At 41.4% G+C, this 16,816-nt stretch overlaps 1 protein-coding gene across 3 annotated transcripts in view; it reads right to left on the bottom strand.

Annotated features, from left to right (window-relative positions):
- The window catches only part of HECW1 (HECT, C2 and WW domain containing E3 ubiquitin protein ligase 1), a 492,408-nt gene that overhangs the window by 11,753 nt on the left and 463,839 nt on the right, over nucleotides 1-16,816 (bottom strand). For all 3 annotated transcript variants that reach the window (XM_042248727.2, XM_060415079.1, XM_042248728.2), the window contains 4 exons: nucleotides 12,838-12,936; nucleotides 12,039-12,168; nucleotides 5,245-5,391; nucleotides 3,551-3,665 (listed from right to left, as the gene is read on the bottom strand). In XM_042248727.2, coding sequence (XP_042104661.1) covers nucleotides 3,551-3,665; nucleotides 5,245-5,391; nucleotides 12,039-12,168; nucleotides 12,838-12,936 — 491 coding nt within the window. The remainder of the gene's footprint in view (nucleotides 1-3,550; nucleotides 3,666-5,244; nucleotides 5,392-12,038; nucleotides 12,169-12,837; nucleotides 12,937-16,816) is intronic.

Raw genomic sequence — 16,816 nt, forward strand, 5'->3', positions numbered from 1 at the left:
AGTTAAGCATGTGAAGGCTTGTGTGAGTGGAGGAGGGGCTATAATGATGAGAATGAAGAAAAAACATGCAGGGAACAGCAAGCTGACTAGACCAGCAGACAGCGGTTGCTGGTGAGCACTGAAGGGACCTTACTGGGGGCTTAGAGGCCTTGAGAGCTAGGCAGAGACGCTGTTACCTGACACCTTAGGTTGGTGGCTTTCCTTCCAAGCCAGGAAGTTCCACAGAGGTTTCCTCCTACATGGCTGAGTGTATCGGGGAGACCAGAGGGGCTGAGATGGTGGGCTCCTGGCTCACCCTCTATCATTTTGATAGGAATTTCTCTGCAATATTTTATGTGAGGAAAGGGTTTTGAGCATAAAAAATCTTTCAAAGACCACTTCTCTAAGTGATAAGGAGCTTGCTTGTTTTGTGGGTTGGTAAATGGCCTGATGAAAAGAATGTTTCAGGAAGACATTTGGCAGTGTGAAGGTGAAGAATGAGGAGGAATTAGACATGGGATTTGGAGAGATGACAGAATTGTTACAACAAATCAGGATGGAGGCAAGGAGGGCTTCAGTTCTACAGGAGGCAGAACACACTTTCCCGGCAGCACGTGACCCAGCTCCAGAGCTGGCCCGTGGTCGGCGGTGTTGTCTGATACATACCTATACCGAGTTACGCCAAGGATGACCTGGGGGTTACTGTTGCCTGAAGGAAAGTCCAGGTTGGAAACGGAGGGCGGGGCGTGGAGGGGAGAAAGCATGGACTAGAACCTACTCTGCACGTGTACTGAAATAAGGCCACTTTTTGTAGCTTTCAAAAGTGATATTATTTTATATTTATATTGTCACTACATACTCATCTCAAATGCTAGTAAAGTAATGCTCAAAATTCTCCAAGCCAGGCTTCAGCAATACACAAACCGTGAACTTCCAGATGTTCAAGCTGGTTTTAGAAAAGGCAGAGGAACCAGAGATCAAATTGCCAACATCGGTTGGATCATCGAAAAAACAAGAGAGTTCCATAAAAACATCTATTTCTGCTTTATTGAAGATGCCACAGCCTTTGATTGTGTGGGTCACAATAAACTGTGGAAAATCCTGAAAGAGATGGGAAAGACCACCTGACCTGCCTCTTGAGAAATCTGTATGCAGGTCAGGAAGCAACAGTTAGAATTGGACATGGAACAACAGACTGGTTCCAAATAGGAAAAGGAGTACATCAAGGCTGTGTATTGTCACCCTGCTTATTTAACTTCTATGCAAAGTACATCATAAGAAATGCTGGGCTGGATGAAGCACAAGCTGGAATCAAGATTGCTGGGAGAAATATCAATAACCTCAGATATGCAGATGACACCACCTTTATGGCAGAGAGTGAAGAGGAACTAAAGAGCCTCTTGATGAAAGTGGAAGAGTAGAGAGAAAAAGTTGGCTTAAAGCTCAACATTAAGAAAACAAAGATCATAGCATCCAGTCCCACCACTTCATGGCAAATAGATGAGGAAACAGTGGCTGACTTTATTTTCGGGGCCTCCCAAATCACTGCAGATGGTGATTGCAGCCATGAAATTAAAAGATGCTAACTCCTTGGAAGAAAAGTTATGACCAACCTAGATAGCATATTCAAAAGCAGAGACATTACTTTGCCAACAAAGGACCATCTAGTCAAGGCTATGGTTTTTCCAGTAGTCATGTATCGATGTGAGAGTTGGACTATAAAGAAAGCTGAGCATCGAATAATTAGTGCTTTTGAACTGTGGTGTTGGAGAAGACTTTTGAGAGAGAGTCCCTTGCACTGCAAGGAGATCCATCCAGTCCATCCTAAAGGAGATCAGTTCTGAGTGTTCACTGGAAGGACTGATGTTAAAGCTGAAACTCCAATACTTTGGCCACCTGATGCGAAGAGCTGACTCATTTGAAAAGACCCTGATGCTGGGAGGGATTGAAGGCAGGAGGAGAAGGGGACGACAGAGGATGAGATGATTGGATGGGATCACCGACTCAATGGACATGAGTTTGGGTGAACTCCAGGAGTTGGTGATGGACAGGGAGGTCTGGGGTGCTGTGGTCCATGGGGTCACGAAGAGTCGGGCATGACTGAGGGACTGAAATGAACTGAACATACGAATATATATATATATATATATATATATATGAATATCATTCAGCCATAAAAAGGAATGAAACACTGAGTCATACTATAACACAAACAAACCTTACTAAGTGAAAGAAGCCAGACCCCAAAGGCCAAACAGTATAATTCTATTTATATGAAATATCCAGCATGGGTATATCCACATAGACTGGTGGCTGCTGGGGATGGGGAGTGGGGAGCGGAACGGGGAGCAACTGCTTCACAGGTCCTGGGTTTCCCTTCGGAACAAAGAAAATGATTGGAAACCACTGAGAGGGGATGGTTGTACCACATCTACAATGCACAAAATGCTGCTGCATGGTTCCCTTTAAAATGGTTATTTTTTTTAACTTTTTACTTTATATGGGGGGTAGCCGATTAACAATATTGTGATAGTTTCAGGTAGATAAGTAAGGGACTCAGCCAAACATATACATGTATACATTCTCACTCAAACTCCCTTCCCATCCAGGCCGCCACTCTGCCACTCTGAGCTGAGTTCCCTGTGCTGCATAGCAGGTCCTTGTCGGTTACCCATTTTAAATATAGCAGAGTGTACATGTTGATCCCACACTTTCTAACCATCTCTTACCCCCATCTCCCCCCCGCCCCGACAACCATAAATCTGTCCTCTAAGTCTGTAAGTCTGTTTCTTTTTTATAAATAAGTTCATTTGTATTTCTTTTTAGGTTCCACATATAAAGGATGCTATATGATATTTCTCCTTCTCTGTCTGACTTTCTTCACTCAGCACGACAATCTCTAGGTCCATCCATGTTGCTGCAAATGGCATTATTTCATTCTTTTCAATGGCTGAGTAATATTCCATTGTCTCTATGTAACACATCTATATTCATTTCACTCTTGATGGACATCTAGGTTGCTTCCATGTCTTGGCTATTGTAAGCAGTACTACAATGAACACTGAGGTGCTTGTATCTTTTTGGACCATGTTTTTCTCTGGATATATGACCAGAGTAGAATTGTAGGATTATATGGTAACTCTATTTTTTAGCTCTTTTAGGGAACCTCCATACTGTTCTCCATAGTGGCTATACCAAGTTGGATTCCCACCAACAGTGTAGGAGGGTCCCCTTGTCTCCCTACCCTCTCTAGCATTTATTGTTTGTGGATTTAAAATGGTTACTTTTAACTGTATACTCAATATCTTATAATAACCTGTACTGGAGGAGGATGTGAAAAAAGAATATATACTTTATATACATATGACTGAAACACTCTGCTGCATGCCTGAAACTAACAGAGCATTGCAGACCAACTAGATTTCAATAAAAACAAAAAATAAAATGATAAAATGTAACATAGAAAGGAAATGGTGAATGTTGTTATGTCAATTTCAAATCAGTAATGTTTTTTAAGAAGTTATAGATCGTGTCTGTGGGAGCTGAGCCATCACAAGCCCCGCTCGCTCACCTCCCCGGTACTCGGCATTGTTCCGCCAGTCGGCCAGGTCGATCTCTGCCGTGCCAGCGATCACCAGCTCCAGCTCCCTGGCATCAAACACGGAGACCAGCCTTGAGTCCACCACCTGAAATCCAAATTAAGCTTTAGCCTACAGACCCAATGTTATTGAGAGTTACTTTCATCATTACCACTTCTGCGGGCTAAGCTGGGAAGCTCACCACTGTTCACAACCTTTTCCCCCTCTCCCAACGTGTTATCACGTTTAAGTTCAAAATCATGACATTCTGAAGCACAATGCCTTAATGAACCGGGAACTCAAAAAAGGTCCCCTGCTTTTCGTTACCTCTGATATTCCCTCTTGGAATGATGTTATGAAACAGACTGACTTGCCTTTCTGTAGTCACATTTAAGTTTCCCAGTAACACTACATTTTAAAGGCAAAAAGTCCAATTTGCTTTGAAGTGATTCAGTAGCTATTAGTGCTATCACTTCACTTAAAAGGAATACTCTCTTCCACATACAAACTAGGACTTATGTCCTGGGAATGGACTTTATATATTAAAACAATTGTCTTTTTCTTCCCTTCTACCTGTCACTTCTTCCCTCCCTCCTTCAAAGATCCGGGTTAAGAACCTGCTTGATTAGAGGGTTCTGAGCTCTGGCTTTACATCTTGCTGCTGAATGTATGTGGTACCACTGAAAACCTGCAGCAGACACTTCCTTTAATCACACAGGTGGACGAGCCAGTCACCCACTCTGATCTCCACCAGAGCAGCAAAGAACACCTTCAAACACCCAAGCCCTTGTTTCTAAACTGGAAAAATCTATGTCAAGTTTTGGTAAACAGGAAGCCTAGCAGCTGTCAGTGTCCTCTTTTTTAAAAAAATTATTGTTGATCTCTGATGCTTTTTAAAAAACTTTTTTATTGAATGACAGATTATTTAAATTCTATAGTGCTTTATAATTTTCAAAAGTTTCACATGTGGTTTCATGCAGCTTATTTCATAAGTCACTGTCCTGATTCAGCACCTCTGCATGGATTATGCGGCACAAAGTGACACCACAGGCATATCTCCTTTGATTGTGTTCTGCTTTATTGCACTCTGCAGATATGTCATTTTTCACAAATTGGAGGTTCGAGGTAACCCAAGGTCATGAGATGATGGGTAGTTTTTTTAGTAATAAAGTATTTTTAAAGTAAGGTATGTACATTGGTTTTTTAGACATAATACTGTGGCACACTTAATAGCCTACAGTATAGTATGAGCACAAGTTTTATTACATTGAGAATCTAAACAACTGATGTGACTTGCTTTGTTGCGCTAACGGCTTTATTGCTGAGGTCTGGAACTAAACCTGCAATAACTCAGAGTTCTACCTGTAAGAAAATAAAAAATCTAGCCAGAGTGGATAATTCCGCCCAGTGCCTTCACTTCACTCATTTTTATCTCACTGAATAAAAGGGGATGCAACAAACACACGTCTTGGCAGGATGGGCCACGTGTTTGCACGTATGGCTCAGCAGGGCCACACTGACGCGGGTTTTGTGAGACCACAAGAGCTGGGTTTCCCAGAGAACTCTGACCCTCTCCCAACACCCTCAGGAGGTCCTCCCTGCATGCTGGGGAGTAAAGCTGAGCCCTCTTCCTGCCTCGTTCTTCCTCTCCCTTCTCCTAACAAGACCCTGCCGGGCCAGGTCTCACCTCGTAGAAGCCCCGCACCAGTGCCTCGGTCTGCTGCACCACGCCGCGCTCCACCCGCCACCTCACCATCCGCTCGATGTACTCCTTCTTGTTCTTCTCTGTGACCTGCGTGTTGGCACCTCCAGATTTTAACTCCCTCTCCGTTACCTTGCGGGGAAACAAAGATCATGATGATTGTTGACTTGCTCTACCTTGTAGTGAAACAGATCAGTTTTAAGAGGATGAGCTATTTGTAAAAAGTTCTCTTAACATGAGTTCAGCATCTTTACCTCCTTGATTCTTTCTCCTTTCCTGGAAGTCACTGGAAAGGCTCTGGTTGTTCTAAAGTAGATACATCAGTACCTTAGAAAAGCTACAGTTTTGTTACATAAAGAGGAAGCATGTTTCTTAAACTTAAGAGGTCTAACAGAAATAAAAGAAAAATGCCCCTCAGTTCAGTTCAGTCGCTCAGCTGTGTCCGACTCTTTGTGACCCCATAAATTGCAGCATGCCAGGCCTCTCTGTACATCACCAACTCCTGGAGTTCACCCAAACCACATGATGCCATCCAGCCATCTCATCCTCTGTCGTCCCCTTTTCCTCCTGTCCCCAATCCCTCCCAGCATCAGAGTCTTTTTCAATGAGTTAACTCTTTGCATGAGGTGGCCAAAGTACTGGAGTTTCAGCTTTAGCATCATTCCTTCCAAAGAACACCCAGGACTGATCTCCTTCAGAATGGACTGGTTGGATCTCCTTGCAGTTCATGGGACTCTCAAGAGTCTTCCCTAACACCACAGCTCAAAAGCATCAATTCTTCGGTGCTCAGCTTTCTTCACAGTCCAACTCTCACATCCATACATGACTACTGGAAAAACCACAGCCTTGGTTACCCCTAAATGGACTAGAATGTCCTTAACTATACCCAAGTCCCAATTACATCACATTCTTAACAAACAAATCTTCCCTATCAACAGCAGATCATTGGCAAAAAAGAAATGGAGGATGGGAGAGTGTTTCTGCAGTAGGTACAACAGTGGCTGAAGGGTGACACCTCGACCTTGAGAAAGGAGAGAATGATGTTGTCACATAGTATGGAGATGCATGTTTGTTAGGACAAGCTAACAAGAAAAGTTATGATCTGTGCTTTACTGTTTTGAAAGGCAAGAGGGCAGGTAACATATTAGATACTGTTATCAAAATGTGTTGGTGTTTGAAGGGGGAAGCATCAGTTATCTTAAATTTGCTTAAGGGGTTCGCCTCACTGCTCAGTGTGATTAATATAAGAAAAATGAGGCATAACTATGCCTGCTATTGTTTAGTTGCTAAGTCATGTCCAACTCTTTTGCAACCCCGTGGACTATACCCCTCTAGGCTCCTCTGTCCATGGGATTCTCCAGGCAAGAATACTGTAGTAGGTTGCCATTTCCTTCTCCAGGGGATATTCCTGACCCAGGTATCAAACCTGTGTCTCCTGCACTGACAGGCAAATTCTTTACCACTGAGCCACTAGCGAAGCCCATAGATGTACTTAATTATAGATTAAAAATATATGTATCTATTTGGCACTCATGGGCAAAGTACCCAAACAAAACAGTTTATAGAAGTCTGCTGATTACTTTATTTGATCACGTGGGTGACTTTGGTAAATATGAAATATTGGTCAATTATAACATAATAGATACCACCCAAGATCCATATCCTTTGGAGCCTCTGGTTTTTACCTGCCCAGTTAGAGACTATTTCCTGACTCTAAGTATGTGGCATAACTAAATTCTAGCCAATAATGTACAAGCAGGGGTGTTGTATGGCACTTTCATGAGGCCTCTTTAAAGAGCAGGGCTGTTCCTCTTTGGTCCTGCTACTTCAGACACGGATGTGCTGGTTGGAGGCGCCATATTCATCAGGTTGTGGGTGAAGGGGGCCACTGTAGGAACTGAAGCCTTGGGTTGCCTGCCTCCACATTTTCATGTACGAAAAAATAAACTGTTACTTTAAGCAGGGTCATTGAGTTTCTTCATTAGCAGTTGAACTGAATCCTAACTAACACACCGAGGAAAAGCCGGTGGTGTCTTTCAGGTCCATCTGTCTGTCTGCTCTTCACTCTAACTTGCCGACAGAAGGGCTGTGACTCAGCTTTCTAAAACCAGAATCATCACTCTTGGCAACCTCATGTGAAAAGAAACAGGATCAGCTTAAGCTTAAACAGAAACGCATTATTCTAGATCTATAACACATCCTTATTTTTATCACTGGGAATGTTTTCAACTCTCTCTAAGTTGTTAAGTTTCTTCCTTATACAGACATGAAGGATTGCTCTTTTTATTTTCAATCTTATTTTTTCCTCTAATTTTAATGTATTTAGTCATTTGTAGTTTACTTGATTTCTTTTGAGTAGATAACATGTGCCCATGGAAAAAAAATTCAAGTGCTATAAAAAGCCATACAGTGAAAAACAGGTTTGTCTCCCCAAACAGTAGCATATTATATACACTGTTCATTATCGTGGGCACATACACACCAAAGCTTTTTTCCTTTTTTAGTTAAAGATACACATTGGCCATTGTTTTATAGCGGTTTGTTGTTGTTATTCACTCACTAAGTTGTGTCTGACTTTTTTGCAACTCCGTGAACTACAACACGACAGGCTCCTCTGTCCTCCACCATCTCCCGGAGTTTGCTCAGATTCATGTCCATTGAATCAGTGATGTTATCTAACCATCTCATCCTCTGCTGCCCTCTTCTTTTTTCCCAGCATCAGAGTTTTTTTCCAATGGTCAGCTTTCCACATCAGGTGGCCAAAGTATTGGAGCTTCAGCTTCAGCATCAGTCTTTCCAACGAATACTCAGGGTTGATTTCCTTCAGGATTATACCAGTTTAGACCTGTCTTATTCTTTCTTTGTTATTGTTATACCACCTGTCTTATTGTTTATGATTTCTATGTAAATGGATGGGCTGGGGTATCAGACCACATATCTTACTAGTCTACTATTTCATTGTGTGAATGAATTATAATTTATTTCATCAGTGTTCTACTGCTGAACATTTATATTGGTTCAGATTGTTGTTTTTTTTTTTGTGTGTGGTGATCAACAATGCTGCAATGAAGATTGCTATCCATTAGTCTTTTCAATTAGATGTGAACATATTTGTAGGTCAAATTTCCAGACAGAGATGCTGAGTCAAAGGCAGGTGCATTTAGAATGAGGATACGTATCACAGGGTGCCTTTCACTTCTGCTTCCTTCCACCTACACTCTTGTACAGAGTGCCTGTTTCTCTCCACCATCTCCAAAATAGAATACTGCTAAGCTTTCTGAACTGTGAACTTCCAGATGTTCAAGCTCGTTTTAGAAAAGGCAGAGGAATCAGAGATCAAATTGCCAACATCCGCTGGATCATCGAAAAAGGAAGAGTTCCAGAAAAACATCTATTTCTGCTTTATTGAAGAAGCCAAAGCCTTTGACTTTGGCACAGCCTTGACTGTGTGGGTCACAATAAACTGTGGAAAATTCTGAAAGAGATGGGAATACCAGACCACCTGACTTGCCTCTTGAGGCCTATATGGAGGTCAGGAACTGGACATGCAACATGGTTAGAACTGGACATGGAAAAACAGACTGGTTCCAAATAAGAAAAGGAGTATGTCAAGGCTGTATATTGTCACCGTGCTTATTTAACTTATATGCAGAGTACATTATGAGAAATGCTGGGCTGGAAGAAGCACAAGCTGGAATCAAGATTGCTAGGAGAAATATCAATAACCTCAGATATGAAGATGACACCACCCTTATGGCAGAAAGTGAAGAGGAACTAAAAAGCCTCTTGATGAAAGTGAAAGAGGAGAGTGAAAAAGTTGGCATAAAGCTCAACATTCAGAAAACGAAGATCATGGCATCTGGTCCCATCACTTCATGGGAAAGAGATGGGGAAACAGTGGGAACAGTGTCAGACTTTATTTTTGGGCTCCAGAATCACTGCAGATGGTGACTGCAGCCATGAAACTAAAAGACACTTACTCCTTGGAAGGAAAGTTATGACCAACCTAGATAGCATATTAAAAAGCAGAGATATTACTTTGCCAACAAAGGTCCATCTAGTCAAGTCTATGGTTTTTCCAGTGGTCATGTATGGATGTGAGAGTTGGACTGTGAAGAAAGCTGAGTGCCAAAGAATTGATGCTTTTAAACTGTGTTGTTGGAGAGGACTCTTGAGAGTCCCTCAGACTGCAAGGAGATCCAACCAATCCATTCTAAAGGAGATCATTGGAAGGACTGATGTGAAGCTGAAACTCCAATACTTTGGCCACCTCATGTGAAGAGTTGACTCATTGGAAAAGACCCTGATGCTGGGAGGGATTGGGGGCAGGAGGAGAAGGGGACGACAGAGGATGAGATGGCTGGATGGCATCACCGACTCGATGGACATGAGTTTGGGTGAACTCCGGGAGTTGGTGATGGACACGGAGGCCTGGCGTGATGTGATTCATGCTGTCACAAAGAGTCTGACACGACTGAGCAACTGAACTGAACTGAACTGAAGCTTTCTGATTCTTGATGTTCTCATGAGGGAAAATGGTATTTCATTTTGTTTAAATTTATATTTTAAAAAAATTGTGAATGATGTTGAATATTTCCTTTCCTGGGAATTATCCATTTATATTCTTTGCTAATTTTCTATTGTGTTTTTGATCATTTCTTATTGATCTGCAGGATCTCTTCTTATATTGAAAGACACAGACTTTTGTCTGTGCTATATGTTGCTGCTGCTGCTGCTAAGTCGCTTCAGTTGTGTCTGACTCTGTGCGACCCCAGAAACGTCAGCCCACTAGGCTCCTCTGTCCCTGGGATTCTCCAGGCAAGAATACTGGAGTGGATTGCCATTTCCTTCTCCAATGCATGAAAGTGAAAAGTGAAAGGGAAGTCGCTCGGTCATGCCCGATTCTTAGCGACCCCATGGACTGCAGCCTACCAGGCTCCTCCGTCCACGGGATTTTCCAGGCAAGAGTACTGGAGTGGGTTGCCATTGCCTTCTCCGGTGCTATATGTTACAATGTAGCAAATATTATGCCATTTTCACTTTGTTTATGGTGTAGTTTTGATATGGGGTATTAAAAAAGTAATTTTAGTTGACTATATCTTTTCTTTCATGACTTTGTCACATCTACAACAGCATTTCTTACTGCAAGTTAAAAAGAAAAGTTCTTTCATTTTCATCTTTTTATTGTTCTTTTAAGCGCTCAGCTTTTCCACCCATGTGGAATTAATTTAAGCATCATGAGTTAGGTTTGTGATCTAACTTAAGGTTTTTAAGACGGGTACCCATTTGTCTTAATCTGTTTTGCTAAATAATTGTGTTTTCTTTGTTTGTTTGTTTTACAAATTAACCCTACTATAGGGCAAATGTAAAGGATAGGCTAAAAGTAGTCACGCAGAAAAAATAGTGTATCTTACACGTTCATCTAGTACATGGGGGAGGACAGTTAAGTGAATCACATGTTCTTGAACATATTTAAATACACTCTCTAAAGATGTAAGAAAAAATAATTTTTTTTTCTCAAATGTGGAAAAGTGTATTCTTTGGAGGTATTTTTATGCAAAGACAATGCATCAAAACACTAACATTTTCCAGGACCTGAACAAGATTCTTGATTGAGATGTGGGTGTTGGGTGGTCTGCAAGGTTCAGTGGGTAACTATCACCCATAGACTCAGCACACTGCCCACAGTCATGAAGGTACTTATAAAGTATCCCAGCTTACTTCTTATAACATTCCATTACAAACATTACTTATGTCATAGGCTTTTGAATCTCTTGTAAATGATGTTCAAAAAACCTTAATTGTTAAATCTGCTCAGGCTATCAGGCTGGTCTGATAAAACTATAAGCCAGATGATTCAATGTTATATAAACACTGGAAGAAAAAAAATGGGACGCTTCTCTTGTTAAATACTACTGTGATACATACATTTTGGAGGAGTAAATATCTGGATGCTAGTGATAAAAAGTATTGTTGTAGTTGCACAGATAAGAGAAATATCTTACAGATATATTGCATACTTTACAAAAATACTTCCTGATTCACTGTCACATTTGATTTTCAAAAAACTCTATAGACTAGATCCATGTCAAAACAAGACAAAGAAGACATGAGTAACTTTAATAAAGGCAGTAGTCCTCAAAGAATTATATTTTGAATGGATGACAGTCCTTATTTTTAAACACAAAATCCCACTACTATATGATTCAACAATCCCACTTCTGAGTATATATCCCAAAGAATTTAAAGCAGGGACTTGAAAAGAGATTTGCATACCTGTGTTCATACCAGCATTATCCACAATACTCAAAAGGTAGAGGCAACCTAGGTGTCCATCAACTGATGAATGGCTAAACAAAATATGGTATTTACATGCTATGGAATATTATTCAGCCCTAGAAAAGAAGGCAATCCTGTCACATGCTAAAACATGGATGAACCTTGAAGATACTATGCCAAGTGAAATAAGCTGATCGCGAAAAGACAAACACTGTATGAGTCCACTGAATATGAGATACTTAGAGTAGACAAGTTCTTGGAAAGGAAAAGTGGGGTGGTTCCAGGGACTGGGGAGAGGGGAAAATAGGGAGCTATTATTTAATGGACATGGTTTCAGTTTTGCATGATGAAGACATTCTGGAGATGGGTTGTATAACACATGAGTCTACTTAACAACACTGAATGAACGGTAAACCTGGTTAGAATGGTAAATTTCATATCATGCAATTTTTTCATAATAAGACTCAAAATGTCTTTTCCAAGCCCCACATCTCACAAACCTGGCCAAAAACCTCTTCATTAACCGTGAACGTGAGGTCGAGGATGTCTGTGATATTGTTGTCCTTCATCCATTGCAAGCTCTGGTGGAATTCCTCATCTAGATATTCCAGGTCACTCAAATCACAGGGTCTGGGTCCATTCAAAGGGAGAAAGAAAGGCAAACAGATTGTTTCAGTAAACACCTACTCAGACCTCATGCCAAAATATGGTTATACCACTCTAGGCTAAAGCAACACAGGTGTATTTTAGTGATTTGATACTTTTGAATACATCGATGAACATTTAGTTTATTCAGTAATTAGAAAAGAAAGTATTAAAATGTTTAAAATAGCACACACAAAACAATTATTGACTCAAGGACTCTCCATGGCTATTGGAAAAGAGCATCATTTAAAAATAACCAAGTTATACATCAATTTTTTTCTTTTATCTTATTCCACCTTTATTGAGATATAACTGACATACAGCACTGTATAAGTTTAGAGTGTACAGCATAATGATTTACATACAGGGACAGATCAGTTCTACTTAGTAATTTCATATAATGCTTGCAATGCTACTATAATTATTTATATAAACTGATTTATGTCTGGTATATGATATTCTGTTATGCTTTATATAAAATCTCCAAATGTCTTTTTATTGGACTAAACAGTTTATGTGATAGCTTAAGCACTCAGAAAAGCAAAGCACCATAAACCTAACAGGAATGAGTAGGGCAAACAGTGACCAAAGGGCCAGAGGAGTCAGGGGGGTCGGTGCCTCTGGTCCTGCGGGCAGGGCTGGGGGGACACTTACAGTCTCAGGAGCGCCTTATAGAAGGGTCTCGTGAAGAAAGCATCCAGAAGGTACTGATGGATCAGAGCCAGGCCTAAGATTCTACCACTGAACCTGAACCTAGAACACAGATAAGGCAGAGCCATGTATTGTTAGTTGACGTGTTTCTTTGTTGTATTCATCTTAAGCCACTTCAAAAACTTGCCAAGTGATGACACAAGAGAGGCACCCTTTCTTTTTATTCTTTACCATGAACAATGGCTATGAACTTGGTATGTACTAAATGAACACACCTCTTCAAGCAACCGAACAGAGTCATTTTACTGGAATCTTCTTCTCAGACCTGACTGTATAAGGACCCAAGAGAAGAAAAAGGGCTGGTGAAGGGGAATTCTGGGACCCAGACAAACAGCCAGCATTGAACCTGAGGATCTGAACCCAAGGATATGGAAAGTTTTTTGGACCATGCATTCTTACCCATTCAAGCATCCCATAGATTGCACCCGAAGGTCTCATGTGTGCCTGACCCTATGCTGGAAGGTGGGGGAACTTGAACATGACTCACAGATGGCGATCATGCTCGTGGTCAGAGAGGTGAGGTATGTGGAATCCCAGTGTGGTAAGCGGTCATGGCCACAGGACCTACATGGAGCCTACATGGCCACACAGGAAGAGCAAGGTCTCTGCTGGGAGGAACTGGTTGTATAGACCTGGCCACCTCCCGATGTAAGGGCCTTCACTGATCTAAATCCTTGTTGGAGCAAATAGTTTTCTGGCATTTTTTGCTGGCAACCTGCCTAGCTGCATGCTGCAGCTCCTAAGAGCTTGGTCCCATTGTTGCCCTGTTCCTAAATCAGCTTCCCTCTGTCTGGTCAAGCCCACTGGCTCCCTCACCCTGGGTACTGCCCATCTCTGGTACCTATGTCCAGAGACCTAAGGGGGTCTTTTCTGTCTCTTCCTATCTAACTAGATTTTCACCTAAACATAGTCTTAGCTGTGACTTTTCTCAGATCCCCTGTTGGAATTTCCAACTAACCCATCTCCACAACCTTTCATGAGGCTCTTCTTAGACTAAAAAGACTTTGTACTCTGTAACTGCTATGAAAATGGTTTAAATGAATAGATTATAAGATCCTGTAATAAATGCAATCATAAAAATCACTTCAAACAGCCATCTTTAAAGTAGTCTATTCTTTTTGCATGAAAGTGAAGTTGCTCAGTCATGTCTAACTCTTTGCAACCTTATGGACTGTAGCCCACCAGGCTCCTCCATTCTTTTTGCATGAAATAACATGCAAATATTATTGGCTCTGGAGGGACAAGAGGTGAGCAGAACCTCAGTACAGGTGCTATAGGGGCACTGTGGACGAGGAGGCCCATGGACCAGATGAACAGCTTATAGTCCTTGAGGCCAGGTTGTGCCATCAGTATTGCATCCCCTGATGGTCTTTACTGATATCCCAATAACTGGCAGGTCTCCAACCTGGGAGCTACAGTCCTGCGTCTAAAAGCACTGTTCACTCCTATCCCATGCAGGCTTATCCACTCTAATGGACTCTGAGGCATCACAACTGATGTTCCTAACATGACATGGGGCTGTGGCCATGCGCGGGAGATGGCAACACCACCCAACGTGGGAAGAGAGCAAATGCCTGCCAACGACCTGCCTCCCTTAGAGTTGGCTCCGGGAGGTCTAATAAAGAGAAATGGTAATCTCAGTGGGCAGAAAGTGTCCACAGAAATGGAGCAGATAAAAATATTATATGGAAATACTTTCAACTCAATGTTAAGAAATGGACTACCTCAATAAACTGTAAATTCTTCAGCAAAATATACATTATTCTAATCTATTTAAGAAAAAGTAAGAACTTAAATAGACAAATAACCATAGTATAAACTATGTCTCAAAATTTTGAGGATATAAGGATATAGTCCTTATAGGATATCCTTATAGTTGGGGTATTTTCACCCCAAATATTTAAATAGCTTCAGAAACCAGAAAATGGTAGAAAACTTAATTCATCATTATGAACTGCCATAATCACAAAATACAATCTGGAAAAGAGCAGAGGAAAGAAAACTAAAGATGCTGAACTCACACGCTAAAAAGTCATAAGTAAAACACAAGAGAAAGTACCAGTCCATTCCCTGAATAATGCCAAATGATTTAGGATGCTTGATTCTAGGAAATTAAGGACAGTTTATTATTAGGCATTCCATCATTGAAATTAATTTTAATATCAAAAGACAAAAATCATACGGCTTTTTCTTTGCTTTCTTTTTTTTTTGGTTAGAAGCTAAAAATGTCTTGAAAAGATCCACCATTAATTGCCTTGAAGAAAAATAAAAATTTCATGGTAAACCAAGAGTAGGAGAATGTTTCCTTACATTATAAAGGATATTGATCTCAGCATCATATAGAGAAAGATATAAAAAGGCAATAAAGATATAGAAGGAATGTTGGTTATCACCATCCTTCACAATGTTCTATCAGTTCTAGTCCCTGTAGTTCGCTACAAGTGAAAAATGGGAAACAGATTAAAAATAACTTTTATGGAATGCCTATCAGACCAACACAGATCATATTGCACTGATTCTTGCAACAGCTGTGTTTATGACTGTGGCTATCTTCATTCCACCAGAATCACAGGTCAATAATTAGCACTGGGGAAGTGGCACAGCCAGGACACTGACCCGTGTCTGCCTGATGCCAGACCAAGTCTTTTCCTTTGTGCCCATTTTGAGAAGCCACAGAGCAGCAAAATTCATCCTCTGGTCCAGGGGCTGGGCTGCCCACTGTGTGACCTTGTGCCAGCAGTTACCCACCTATTCTTCATTTCCTTTTCTGGAAAACAGCGTTCTTCAAGTGATAGCTATTATTATTTTATGTTGGCTTCCAACACCTTGTGATCATTAGAAGGGGGAATTTGTTACAAAGTTCTGGTGGTGTCTTAAGAAATCCAGCATCAGGAATGCAGTTGAGCTCAGATACTGGGGTGACTCCACCCTCATCTGAAGTCTCCCTTTTGTTCCTTTCTGTGGACGTCTGCTTCTTTCTTCTCTCCCACTGCCAACACTGCTAATGTTTTTCAGCTTGGAGTTCAAGCCTCTGGAGTGACCAGCTTGACTTTCATTGATCTAGGTTCAGATTTCCAGCATGATTCCCTGATTGTCCAACTCAGGCTGGATGCCCACCCTGGACCAAACCTGAAAGTAGGGTCTGGTGAGGAGGGCTCAGAGCTGGGTGTCTTGTTCAGCACTTTACAGCCAGGATCACCATGGCATGCCTCTCAACCAGGGGCTGTGATAAGATGGAGGGAGGCAGATGGGGCTGTTTTTAGCAAAGGGGGCTGCAACGCAGACCACCCACTGAGAATTGTTTATCTGCTTTGAATGGGGTTGGGCATAGATGGAATTTCTAAAGACAAAATTATATTGGTTTCACAGGCTGATGGGGGCAACTAGTAGGTCCTTGATATTTTTTCATAGCTGTGCAAGCAATCTATGATAATGTGGTTTGGCTTTATATAAACACAGACAGGATGGCTTGCAGCCAGTCAAGTACATACAGTAAAATATATTCCAGAGCGATGAACTATGATCTGGGATGTGTTTGTATAAGCACACTGCAGGGACTGTACAATTCAAATCCAAACAACAGCTTAGAAGGCCGAGATTGGAATGGCAAACCATTCCAGGCTGATGAATTGCCTTGACAATCTCACGAACAAGAAAACATCTTCCAGGGCTTGTACATCTCCTTTGTCTCACCCAGCCTGGACAACTACTTGCCGGGAAATTGATTGTGTCTGGTGTCAACACAGGATGGTAATGTGTAGGAATTAGGAGATGGAAAGAAAGTCCTTTTCTTTAGACTTTAGATTGATTATTAGAGAAACTATCCAGATAATTTCGGAGAAGGCAATGGCACCCCACTCCAGTACTCTTGCCTGGAAAATCCCATGGGTGGAGGAGCCTGGTAGGCTGCAGTCCATGGGGT

Source organism: Ovis aries, chromosome 4 (genome assembly GCF_016772045.2).
Source record: "Ovis aries strain OAR_USU_Benz2616 breed Rambouillet chromosome 4, ARS-UI_Ramb_v3.0, whole genome shotgun sequence".
NCBI lineage: Eukaryota > Metazoa > Chordata > Mammalia > Artiodactyla > Bovidae > Ovis > Ovis aries.